The sequence below is a fragment of the Theropithecus gelada genome, chromosome 10 (assembly GCF_003255815.1).
Source record: "Theropithecus gelada isolate Dixy chromosome 10, Tgel_1.0, whole genome shotgun sequence".
Lineage (NCBI taxonomy): Eukaryota > Metazoa > Chordata > Mammalia > Primates > Cercopithecidae > Theropithecus > Theropithecus gelada.
Genome location: NC_037678.1, coordinates 18,801,888 through 18,814,337, shown reverse-complemented (window position 1 = coordinate 18,814,337; position 12,450 = coordinate 18,801,888). Strand labels below are relative to the sequence as shown.

The 12,450-nt window shown below is 47.3% G+C and overlaps 1 protein-coding gene across 9 annotated transcripts in view; it reads right to left on the bottom strand.

Moving 5' to 3' along the window:
* The window catches only part of PISD (phosphatidylserine decarboxylase), a 49,199-nt gene extending 46,058 nt beyond the window's left edge, over window positions 1-3,141 (bottom strand). For 8 of the 9 annotated variants that reach the window (XM_025400076.1, XM_025400072.1, XM_025400071.1 and 5 more), the window contains exon 1: window positions 2,711-3,141. In XM_025400076.1, coding sequence (XP_025255861.1) covers window positions 2,711-2,775 — 65 coding nt within the window. In that variant the 5' untranslated portion in view covers window positions 2,776-3,141. The remainder of the gene's footprint in view (window positions 1-2,710) is intronic. The other variant, XM_025400066.1, reaches the window with a different exon arrangement.
* Between the last annotated feature and the right edge of the window lie 9,309 nt (window positions 3,142-12,450).

Sequence of the window (12,450 nt, the reverse complement as noted above, 5' to 3'; positions counted from 1 at the left end):
GAGATCGCGCCACTGCACTCCAGCCTGGGCGACAGAGCGAGACTCCGTCTCAAAAAAAAAAAAAAAAAGAAAATTAAGACTTCTTATTGTACCCAAATCTTCATCCCTCTCACCCTCTGCATCTAAGTCTAATCTTATCTATCTACACTGGTACTAAAATACAGCTTTTTTGGCCGGGCACGGTGGCTCATGCCTGTAATCCCAACTCTTTGGGAGGCCGAGGCAGATGAATCACAAGGTCAGGAGATCGAGACCATCCTGGCTAAAATGGTGAAACCCCGTCTCTACTAAAAATACAAAAAATTAGCTGGGCGTGGTGGCGGGCGCCTGTAGTCCCAGCTACTCGGGAGGCCGAGGCGGGAGAATGGCGTGCACCCGGGAGGCGGAGGTTGCAGTGAACCGAGATCCCGCCACTGCACTCCAGCCTGGGCAACAGTGCGAGACTCCATCTCACGGAAAAAAAAAATATATATATGTGTGTATATATATGTGTGTGTATATATACGTGTGTGTGTATATATACGTATATATGTGTGTGTATATATGTGTATATATAGCTTTTTTCTCCCCCTTTTTAAAATGATGGTGACTGAGGTACAGCTTCCTCTCATCATTTAAAAAAATTATTGTAGATGGGGTGCGATAGCTCACCTCTGTAATGCCAGCACTTTCGTAGGTGAAAGTGGGTGGATGGCTGGGTGCGGTGGCTCATGCCTGTAAACCCAGCACTTTGGGAGGCCGAGGCAGGCAGATCACGAGGTCAGGAGATGGAGACCACCCTGGGAAACATGGTGAAACCCCATCTCCACTAAAAATACAAAACTTAGCTGGGCATGGTGGTGCGCGGCTGTAGTCCCAGCTACTTGGCAGGTTGAGGCAGGAGAATCGCTTGAACCTGGGAGACAGAGGTTGAGGTGAGCCGAGATCACACCACTGCACTCCAGCCTGGGCGACAGGGAGACTCCATCTCAAAAAAAAAAAAAAAAAGTGGATAGATCACTTGAGCCCAGGAGTTCGAGACCAGCCTGGGCAACATGATAAAACCCTGTGTCTACCCCCCCCCAAAAAAACAAAAAAAAACAGCTGGGCGTGGTGGCGTGCACCTGTGGTCCTAGCTACTCAGGAGGCTGAGGTGGGAGAACTGCTTGAGCTGAGGAGGTGGAGGCTGCAGTGAGCCATCATCACACCGCTGCACTTCCTCTTGGGCAACAGAGTGAGGCTCTGATTCCCAAAACAAATAAACAACAACAAAAACTTTTTTAAGATGTCATATTTTAGTCCTTCCAATTCATGACACACTTTATTTTTAATTTTTTTGAGACAAAGTCTCACTGTGCCGCCCAGGCTGGAGTGGGGTGGCGCAGTCTTGGCTCATTGCAACCTCTGCCTCCCAGGTTCAAGCAATTCTCCTGCCTCAGCCTCCCAAGTAGCTGGGATTACAGGTGCCTGCCACCACGCCCAGCTGATTGTTGTATTTTTTAGTAGAGACGGGGTTTCACCACATTGGCCAGGCTGGTCTCGAACTCCTGACCTCAAGTGCTCCACCCACCTTGGCCTCCCAAAGTGCTGGGATCACAGGCGTGAGCCACCGCACCTGGCCTATGACACACTTTAAATGAATTCAGGGTTGACTCATAAACAGCGCGCCTGCTAATAACATTGAAAACAAAGCCTTCTGCCCAAATTCTAACAGTTACCACCATAATGCAGAGCCCTCTCCTGAGAGATAATCATTTCTGTACAGTTAATGATGAAAATGTCACGCTTTCATAACAAGACCAATGACGGTTACTGTTCCCCCCTCAGTCCAAATCCGGTGTCCTTCTCCTCCCAAAACTACAATAAGTTATCCTCTGATCAACGCTGACAAAATGAACCCTGTAGGAAACACACAAGTATGACGCATCTCTCAAATCTTAGCTCTTTGAAATGACACCAGGCAGCCGACTCTGAGTCACAGATACCAACATTTTAACCCATTTTCTGACAGTCCAAATGTTCTATTTTCTGTAATAACAACTGTCCCCACAGTGGGCAGCCTGAGAGAAAGATCGTCGCGTGAGAGAGAGGTACCTTGATTCCTGGCTCTGCTACAAACTGGCTAGGTGAACTCGAGCAAATCCCTCCCTCTCTCGGAGCCCCAATCTCATTAACTCCAAAGAGAGACAGCTGGACTAAGAAGACCCCTCAAGTCTCTTCAATTTCCAAGAACCTAACAGCTGGGGGTCACAAGGGTAACCAAGACTCTAGCCCCATAACAGACTGTTTTGAGATTACTTAATCCAACCCTCGAGCTTCAAAGACTAAGATCCAGAAATGAAAGTAGCCTGACACTCAATCTAGTGCCCTTCCCACAAGACATCTCTCCTTCTACAAAAACGAACACATGAGAAAATGGCATCTGAACATCTGAAAGCCCTGCCTCGAGTCGAGTGACGGGCAGGAAGCCTATTTCATCTGGTTTTGTCCCTCGTGAACTTCCACCTAGCTGGAAAGGGCAAAGCGAGACTTTCTAGGCCACACCCTAACTAAATTCGGACCGCCCTACACAGGAGCAGTCGCACCTGCTGCTAAGCTCGAGGTGAAGGTAGCTCCGTCTCCACCCAAGCTCGCCTCAGAGCGAGCCCGCGACAGAGAAACATCTCTCTCCAGACCCCAGCTTGGTCCAGGTTGCCCCACGCCCCAGGGCAGTCTCTCCGCGCTGCTATACCTGCTCCGCCACGGCGCGACCCCGTGCAGTAATCGTAGGAACCGGTGCACCACGGACGTCGCCATCTTCTCTCCTCCCGCTCAGCGAGCCAAGCCCCCTTCACACGCTGGGCGCACGCCTAAGGCGTCACGAGTCTCGAGTTCACTGGGCCAATGAGAAAAGCGCGGGCTGGGGGCGGAGCCGACTAAGCTCCGCCCTATGTCTACTACCCACCCCATCCGCTTGGCACCTCCGGAGCTGGGGTAACTAGTGCGGGTGGTGGAGCTGTCGGTTTCGCTAAACCTGGGCTTGGTCGCAGCACTGCCACTCCTCCTCCTTCCCTCTGGCGTGCTTTTCCGCATGTACCTGGAAAATCTGAGTCATCCAAGGTCCAAGAATGTCGTTTCAAGTGATCGAACTTGCTCATTTTACAGATGGGGAAACTGGGCATCCATGACTCAGCTCTCGTTTTCTGAGTGCCAGAGTGTGTTGTGAGCACTTTGCATGCATGGTGTAACATCATTCTTATCTCCTACCGCTGTGCTGCCAGGGAGACCGGGGACAAACGGTCTTGGATCACCCAGAAATGCAACCAGTCGTTAAATTCGGTGCCTGGTGCTTGCTCTTAAAAAGGTTCCTATCTTCAATTGTAAGAGGAAAACGAGTTTTCAATCGTGTCTGGTACTTTTTACTGAGCACTGACTAGAGACTCGTGGCTAGGACCGAAACATTATCCCCATTTTAAAGATGAGGTACCTGAGGCTCAGAAAGGTTAAGCGACATCTTCAAGGGTACATAAAGGGCACATGCTCAAAGACTATAAAATAGTGAAGCCAGAATTGGAACATACGTCTCTGACTCCAAAAACCATGTCCTAAACATTCTTCCTATTTTTTTTTTTTTTCCTGAGACGGAGTCTTGCTCTGTCGCCCAGGCTGGAGTGCAGTGGTGCAATCTCAGCTCACTGCAAGCTCCGCCTCCCAGGTTCACGCCATTCTCCTGCCTCACCCTCCCGAGTAGCTGGGACTACAGGCGCCCGTCACCACACCTGGCTAATTTTTTTTTTTTTTTTAATTTTTCGTAGAAACGGGGTTTCACTGTATTAGCAAGGATGGTCTCGATCTCCTGACCTCGTGATCCTCCTACCTCGGCCTCCCAAAATGCTGGGATTGCAAGTGTGAGCCAACGCGCCGGGCCTAAACATTCTGCCTTTTAAGCCCTTTGCCTAGAATCTGGCAGAATTTGGGTCCAACAACTGCAGGAATACAGCGCTACTTTTTCCTCTGCTAAGCTGATAATCACAGTTGCCTTCACCAGGCATTTGACAGGAGGAGGAATATGCTCCCTGGTGCCTGCAGTTATTTCTGTGTAGTTGGCTTAAGTTCAACTAGGGCATACTCAGCTCCTACAGAGAGCTTAGAAGGCACCAGGTTTGGTATTTGGGGGAAGATACCTCCCTTTATTATGGTTTTCAAAAGTCCGAAAAGAAAAAAAAAAATGTATAGAATTGGTTTTGGCGGGGCACAGTGGCTCATGCCTGTATTCCCCACTCATCGGGAGGCTGAGGTGGGAGAATAGCTTGAGCCAAGAGTTTGAGACCAGCCTGGACAACATAGTGAGACCCCATCTCTTTTTTTTTTTTTTTAAGAGGCTGGGCACGGTGGCTCACCCTGTAATCCCAGCACTTTGGGAGGCCAAGGCAGGCAGATCACCTGAGGTCAGGAGTTCAAGACCAGCCTGGCCAACATAGTGAAACCCCATCTCTACTAAAAATACAAAAATTAGCCGGGCATGGTGCCGCCTGCCTGTAATCCCAGCTACTCCAGAGGCTGAGGCACGAGAATTGCTTGAACCTGGGAGGCGGAGGTTGCAGTAAGCTGAGATCGTGCCATCGCACTCCAGCCTGGGAGACACAGTGAGACTCCATCTCAAAAAAAAAAAAAAAAAAAAAAATTGGTTTAATTGGTTTTACTATCCATTTGAGAGTAGTAAACCAGCAGGGAATGTGGGGAAATTATTTCAAAATGAAGTGCATTGGGAAAACTGAATATCCACATGCAAAAAGTAAAGTGGAGTCTAACACCACATACAAAAATTCATTCAAAATGGATCAGAGACGTAAACTGAAGAGCTAAAACTATAACACTCTTAGAAGAAAATACAGGGGAAGTCTTCATGACGTTGGATTTGGCAATGATTTCCTGTATATGACATTAAAAGCACAGGCAATAACAACAAAAACAAAGATAAACGTCAAAATTAAAACTTTTGTGCATCAAAGAACACTATCAAGAGAGTGAAAAGACACCAGGTGCCGTGGCTTACGCCTGTAACCCCAGCACTTTGGGAGGCCATGGCAGGCAGATCACCTGAGGTTGGGAGTTGGAGACCAGCCTGGCCAACGTGGTGAAACCCTGTCTCTACTAAAAATACAAAAATTAGCTGGGTGCGGTGGTGCAAGCCTGTAATCCCATCTAGTCAGGAGGCTGAGGCAGGAGAATCGCTTGAACATGGGAGGCGGAGGTTGTAGTAAGCCGAGATTGTACCATTGCATTCCAGCATGGGCAACAAGAGTGAAACTCTTGTCTTTTTTTTTTTTTTTTTTTTTGAGACAGTCTGTGTCGCCCAGGCTGGAGTGCAGTGGCGCCATCTCGGTTCACTGCAAGCTCCGCCTCCCCAGTAACTGGGACTACAGGCGCCCACTACGACGCCCGGCTAATTTTTTGTATTTTTAGTAAATACTGGGTTTCACCCTGTTAGCCAGGATGGTCTTGATCTTCTGACCTCGTGATCCGCCCGCCTCAGCCTCCCAAAGTGCTGGGATTACAGGCATGAGCCACTGAGCCCGGCCAGAAACTCTGTCTTGAAAAAAGAGGGGGAGGGAGAGAGAGAGAGAGAGAGAGAGAGAGAGAGAGAGAGAGAAAACACAACCCACAGAATGAGAGAAAATGTTTGCAAATCATGTATTATCTGATCAGGATATGTGCTCATTACCGTCATGTAGATAGATAGGGAAGAACCTATATTTCCAAGCTTATAGGGAAATAAATAAATAGATGGCTCACTGAAATGCTTTTAGAATAAAAGTCTCCAGCTTTATTTTTTAAGATGAATCCTCACTCCGTTGCCCAGGTTGGAGTGCAGTGATGCAATCTCGGGTCACTGCAGCCTCTGCATCCCGGGTTCAAGCGATTCTCCTGCCTCAGGCTTCTGAGTAGCAGGGACTACAGGCGTGCCACACACCCAGCTAATTTTTGAATTTTTAGTAGAAAAGGGTTTTCATCATGTTAGCCAGACTGGTCTCAAACTGCTGACCTCAAGTGGTCTGCCCGCGTCGGCCTCCCAAAGTGCCAGGATTACAGGCGTGAGCCACCGTGCCGGGCCTGACAGTCTCAAACTTTAGAGCAGGCTTCCTGCCCACCAAGGTTTGCACTCTCTGTGCCTCCTTCAGTAAGAAACAGCATTCACTTCCGTAAGACCCACCAACTTAAGCACTCGGATCTTCGGCAGCTTATCTACACATTTGGATATCACTTACCTCATGGAATTGCAAGGATTAAAAAATGCAGCCTAACTAAGTTCAAGGCACCTGGTAGGTGCGAATTACTCAACAACTAGGGGGCATTAATTTCTGAGATTTCCCTGTAGCCGCTAGGGGGCAGAATTAGCCTAGAATTTAAGAACCAGCTTGCCTCAACTTTGTTTTCAAAGGATTTTTGCAGTGTGGATGGTGGTGGCGGAGCTTCCAAGCTTTCGTGAGCCCTAAGCACTTTTGCCTCAGTGGACTGACCCCTTTCTCCATTAAAAATTAAAAATTATATTTTACAACTGTGTTGGTATAAAGACTATTGTCTTTATATTAACACATTTATATTTATAAATCCAACCTGAATTCATAATTATTATATTATTTTCTTTTTTTCCCTTTGAGACAGAGTTTTACTCTGTGGCCCAGGCTGGAGTGCAGTGGCCTGCGATATCGGCTCACTGCAATCTCCGCCTTCCGGGTTCAAGCAATTCTCTTGCCTCAGCCTCTTGAGCGCCTTCGATTACAAGCGCTTGCCACCATGCCTGGCTAAATTTTGTATTTTTGTTTAGAGAAATGGGGTTTCACCATGTTGGCCAGACTCATCCCAAATTCTGGGGCTCAAACGATCCTCCCTCCTCAGCCTCTGGAAGTGTTGGGATTACAGGCATGAGCCACCGCACCCAGCCTCATTTTTAAATTTAAAATTTAAAATTAAAATTAATTTTAAAATTAAAAATTTTGTTGTGGGCCCTTAGCACTTTTTTCTTTCTCTCTTTCCTTCCTTTTCTTCCTTTCCTTCCTTTTCCTTCTTTCTTTCTTTTTCTTTCTCTCTTTCTTTCTCTTTCTTTCTCTCTCTTTCTCTCTTTCTCTTTTTCTTTCTTCTTTTGAGACAGGGTATTGCTCTGACACCCAAGCTACAGTGCAGTGGCACAATCATGGCTCACTGCATCCTGGACCTCCCTGGCTCAAGCAATCCTCCCACCTCAGCCTCCCGAGTAGCTGGGACTACAGGTGCACACCACCACACTCAGCTTATTTTTGTATTTTTTGTAGAGATGAGGGCCTCACTATGTTACCCAGGCTGGTCTCCAACTCTTAGGCTCAAGTAATCCTCCCACCTCGACCTCCCAACAAGTTGGGATTACAAGTGTGAGCCATGGCTCCCAGCCAGCACTTTTCATATTGTCTTAGTCCATTTCTTAATCTGTCAAAACTGGGAAACATTGGTAACTGCTTGATAGGCACAACAGGGTTTTATTTTGAGATGATAAAATTTGTCCTGAACTAGACAGAGATGAATTTTTTTTTTTTTTTTTTTTTTTTTTTTTTGAGACGGAGTCTCGCTCTGTCGCCCGAGCTGGAGTGCAGTGGCCGGACCTCAGCTCACTGCAAGCTCCGCCTCCCGGGTTTACGCCATTCTCCTGCCTCAGCCTCCCAAGTAGCTGGGACTACAGGCGCCCGCCACCTCGCCCGGCTAGTTTTTTTTTTCTTTTTTTGTATTTTTTAGTAGAGACGGGGTTTCACCGTGTTAGCCAGGATGGTCTCGATCTCCTGACCTCGTGATCCGCCCGTCTCGGCCTCCCAAAGTACTGGGATTACAGGCTTGAGCCACCGCGCCCGGCCGACAGAGATGAATATTACACCACATTGTGAATGTACTAAATGTCACTGAATTGTCCACTTTAAAATGGTTGATTTTAGTCTGGGCACAGTGGCTCACTCCTGTAATCCTAACACTTTGGAGGGCCAAGGCAGGTGGATCACCTGAGGTAAGGAGTTCAAGACAAGCCTGGCCAACATGGTGAAACCCTGTCTCTACTAAAAATACAAAAATTAACCAGTTGGGCTGGGCTTGGTCAATATGGTGATATTGGCCAATATGGTCATATTGGCCAAGACCAGCCTGGCCAATATGGTGAAACCCTGTCTCTACTAAAAATACAAAAATTAGCTGGGTGTGGTGGTGCACTCCTGTACTCCCAGCTACTTGGGAGGCTGAGGCCAGAGAATCACTTGAACGTGGGAGGCGGAGGTTGTAGTGAGCCAAGATCATATCACTGCACTCCAGCCCGGGTGACAGAGTGAGACTTCATCTCAAAAAAAAAAAAAATTAGCCAGGCATAGTGGCAGGTACCTGTAATACGAGTTACTCAGGTGGCTGAAGCAGGAGAATCGCTTGAAGCCAGAAGGTGGAGGTTGCAGTAAGCCGAGATGGTACCACTGCACTCTAGCCTGGGAAACAGAGCAAGACTCCATCTCCAAAAAAAATAAAGGAAGATGACAAGCATTGGAGAGCATGTGGAAAAAATTGGAATCCTTGTATATTGCTGATGAGAATGCAAAATGGTGCAGCCACTGTGGAAACCAGTTTACCTTGTTCTGTCTCAAGCTAGTAATCCCAGCACTTTAGGAGGATCACTTGAGCCCAGGAGTTTGAGAAAATGGTGAAAGCCCATTTCTACAACAAATGAAAAATTAGTCCAGCATGGTGGTGCATACCTGTAGTCCCCGGTTACTTGGGAGGCTGAGGTGGGAGGATCACCTGAGCTCAGGAAGTCGGGGCTGCAGTTAACCATGATCATGCCACTGCACCCCAGCCTGGGTGATACACCCAGTTTATAGCATTATAATGAGGGTTTGCACCATTATTCGTGTGCAGCACACAGGAAGTGCTTGATAAGTGGAAGCTGCTAGCTTTGTCATCATCACTTTTTAATTTTAGGGCTGCTGCCTCTCAACCTTGCCCATGCCCTGACACCTCTAGTCAGAAGCATTTGCTTAATCCATCCATTCATTTATTTATTCAATGATTTAATAAGTGTGTATTTATGGGAGTCTGCTCTAGGTATGAGTGTGGGCATCCATGCCTTTAGGAAGCTCATATTCTGGTGACTACAGACATCAGGGAGGAGTGCTTCTTTGAAATCTGCGTTTTTAGAATTCAAGCTCCACACCCCGCCCCTCAACAAGAAAATCTCGTTTGTTCTATTGCATGATGTTTGCTACATCGGGATAATTGTTATAGAAAACTGTAAGGTACTGTGTTGTTATAAAAAAGCCAATTATTGCTATGCGTGGTGGCACGCACATGGAGTCCTAGCTACATGGAGAGACTGAGGCAGGAAGATCACTTGAGCCCAGGAATTTGAGGCTGCAGTGAGCTACGATAATACCACTAGCACTCTAGTCTGAGCAGCAGAGCAAGACCCTGTCTCAAAACAAAAACAAAAACAAAAAAGCTGGCTGGGTGCAGTGGCTCACTCCTGTAATCCCAGCACTTTGGGAGGCCAAGATGGGTGGATTACTTGAGGTCAAGAGTTTAAGACCAGCCTGGCCAACATGGTGAAAACTTGTCTCTACTAAAAATACAAAAAATAGCCAGGAGTGGTGGCATGTACTTGTAATCCCAGCTATGTGGAGGCTGAGGCAGGAGAATCACTTGAACTCAGTAGGTGGAGGTTGCAGTGAGCTGAGATTGCACCACTGCACTTTAGCCCAGGCGACAGAGCGAGACTCCACCTCAAAAACAAAAACAAATTCTCAGCCAGGTGAGGCGGTTCACACCTGTAGTCCTAGCACTTTGGCAGGCCTATGCAGGCAGATTGCTTTGAGCCCAGGAGTTCAAGACCAGCCTGGGCAAAGTGGCAAAACCTCATCTCTACAAACTACAAAAATTAGTTGGGAATTAGTGGCTTACACCTGTAGTCCCAGCTACTTGGGAGGCTGAGGCTAGAGAATCACTTGAGTCTGTGAAGCAGAGGTTGCAGTGAGATGAGATGGTGCCACTGCACTTCAGCTTAGGTGAAGAAGTAAGATCCTGTTTCAAACAAACAAACAAAACAAAACAACGGCGGGGTATGGTGGCTCACGCCTGTAATCCCAGCACTTTGGGAGGCCCAGGCGGGCAGATCACAAGGTCAGGAGCTCGAGACCAGCCTGACCAACATGGTGAAACCCTGTTTCTACTAAAAATACAAAAATTGGCTGGGCGTGATGGCACACACCTGTAATTCCAACTACCTGGGAGGCTGAGGCAGAAGAATCGCTTGAACCTGGGAGGTGGAGGTTGCAATGAGCCGAGATCGCGCCATTGCACTCCAGCCTGGGCAACAAGAGCGAAACTCCGTCTCAAAACAAACAAACAAACAAACAAAAACTCAAAACAAACAAAAAAAAACCCCATTTCTCAAAATTTTACATTGAAACTGTCACATAATTAACTTTACATGTGGTTTATGGTTAATGGTAGGTATTAGAAAGTACACTTAAAAGTACTGTGGCTTGGCCAGGGGCAGTGGCTCACACCTGTAATCCCGGCACTTTGGGAGGCTGAGGCGGGTGGATCACAAACTCAAGAGATATAGAACATCCTGGACAACATGGTGAAAACCCGTCTTTACTAAAAATACAAAAATTAGCTGGGCATGGTGGTGCACCCCTGTAGTCCCAGTTACTTGGGATACTGAGGCAGGAGAATTGCTTGAACCCAGGAGGCAAAGGTTGCAGTGAGCCAAGATTGCACCACCGCACTCCAGCCTGCTGACAGAGTGAGTTTCTGTCTCAAAAAAAAGTAGCGTGGGCCGGGCGCGGTGACTAACGCCTGTAATCCCAGCACTTTGGGAGGCCGAGATGGGCAGATCACGAGGTCAGGAGATGGAGACCATACTGGCTAACACGGTGAAACCCCATCTTTACCAAAAATACAAAAATTAGCCGGGCGCAGTGGTGGACTCCTGTAGTCCCAGCTACACAGGAAGCTGAGGTTGGAGAATGGCGTGAACCCGGGAGGTTGAGCTTGCAGTGAGTGGAGATTGTGCCACTGCACTCCAGCCTGGGCGACAGAGCAAGATTCCGTCTCAAAAAAAAAAAAAAAAAAAAAAAAAAAAGTAGCGTGGCTTAATTAATTTGGGTTGGTGGCAGTGATTTGTATAGAAGGCTCCTGGAGGAAGGGAGGTCTGCAGTGCGACCTTGTGATAGGCTAAATAATACCACTCTACACCCCCATCCTCAGTGATGTCTACATTCACAGAACCTGTGAATGTGTTATGTTACATGGCAAGCAGAATTGAGAAATGGAGAACAGATCAGTGGTTGCCAGAGATTAAAGAAAGGGTAGGAGTGGGAGGGAAATGTGTGCAGCTATAAAAGGACTAAGGCATCCTTGTAGATCCTGGTGATAGAAATGTACTGTATCTTGACTATATGGATGTCAATATTGTGGTTATGATATTGTATAGTTTTGCAAGATGTTGCCATTGCGGGAAAATTGGGAAAAGGGTACACCAGGATCTCTCTGTATTATTTATTTCTGTTTTTGTTTGTTTTTGTTTTTGAGACAGAGTCTTACTTTGTTGCCCAGGCTGGAGTGCGGTGGTGTGACTTTGGCTCACTGAAACCTCCACCTCTTAGGCTCAACGATTCTTGTGCCTCAGCCTCCTGAATAGCTGGGATTACAGGCGCACGCCACCACACCTGGCTAATTTTTGTATTTTTAGTAGAGACTGAGCCACCGCGCCTGGCCTCAAGTTTTTCATTTTAAAGATAAGGAGAGGTCACATGACTTTCTGAAGGTCACAGGGTCAGCAAGTGAAATGGCTGGACTGGATACTGCAACCTGACTCCCAGGTTGCTCCATTTCACCTAAGGTGTCCATAGTTTTCCAGGTTGAGTTTTTATGACTCCTGTGCCTTTTAAAAAAATACTGGGACAATGTGAGTACTGAAGTGGAATGACGGAATTCTGCAGCTGGTATCTGAATACAGAGCTATGGGGGAGAGGTTGTGGAATGCTAAAGTCATATAACTCCATTCAGCTCACAAAAGTTTTGTAACAATTTGTTGCAGGAAAGTGATCTTGGCCCTGCGGGGCTCAGTGGCTCACACCTGTAATCCCAATACTTTAGGAGGCCGAGGTGGGTAGATCACCTGAGGTCAGGAGTTTGAGACCAGACTGGCCAACATGGCAAAACCTTATCTCTACTAAACATACAAAAATTAGCCAGCTGTGGTGGTTCGTGTGTGCAGTCCCAGCTACTCGGGAGGCTGAGGTGGGAGAGTCGCTTGAACCCAGGAGGCGGAGGTTGAAGTGAGCCAAGATGGCACCACTGCACTCTAGCTTGGGCAACAGAGCAAGACTCCATCTCAAAAGAAAAAAAAAAAAAAAAAGAAAGTGATCTGGAGCTTTAATCATCTGAGTGATTTGCAGCATGAAGTCTCTAAGAGAAATTCCAAGA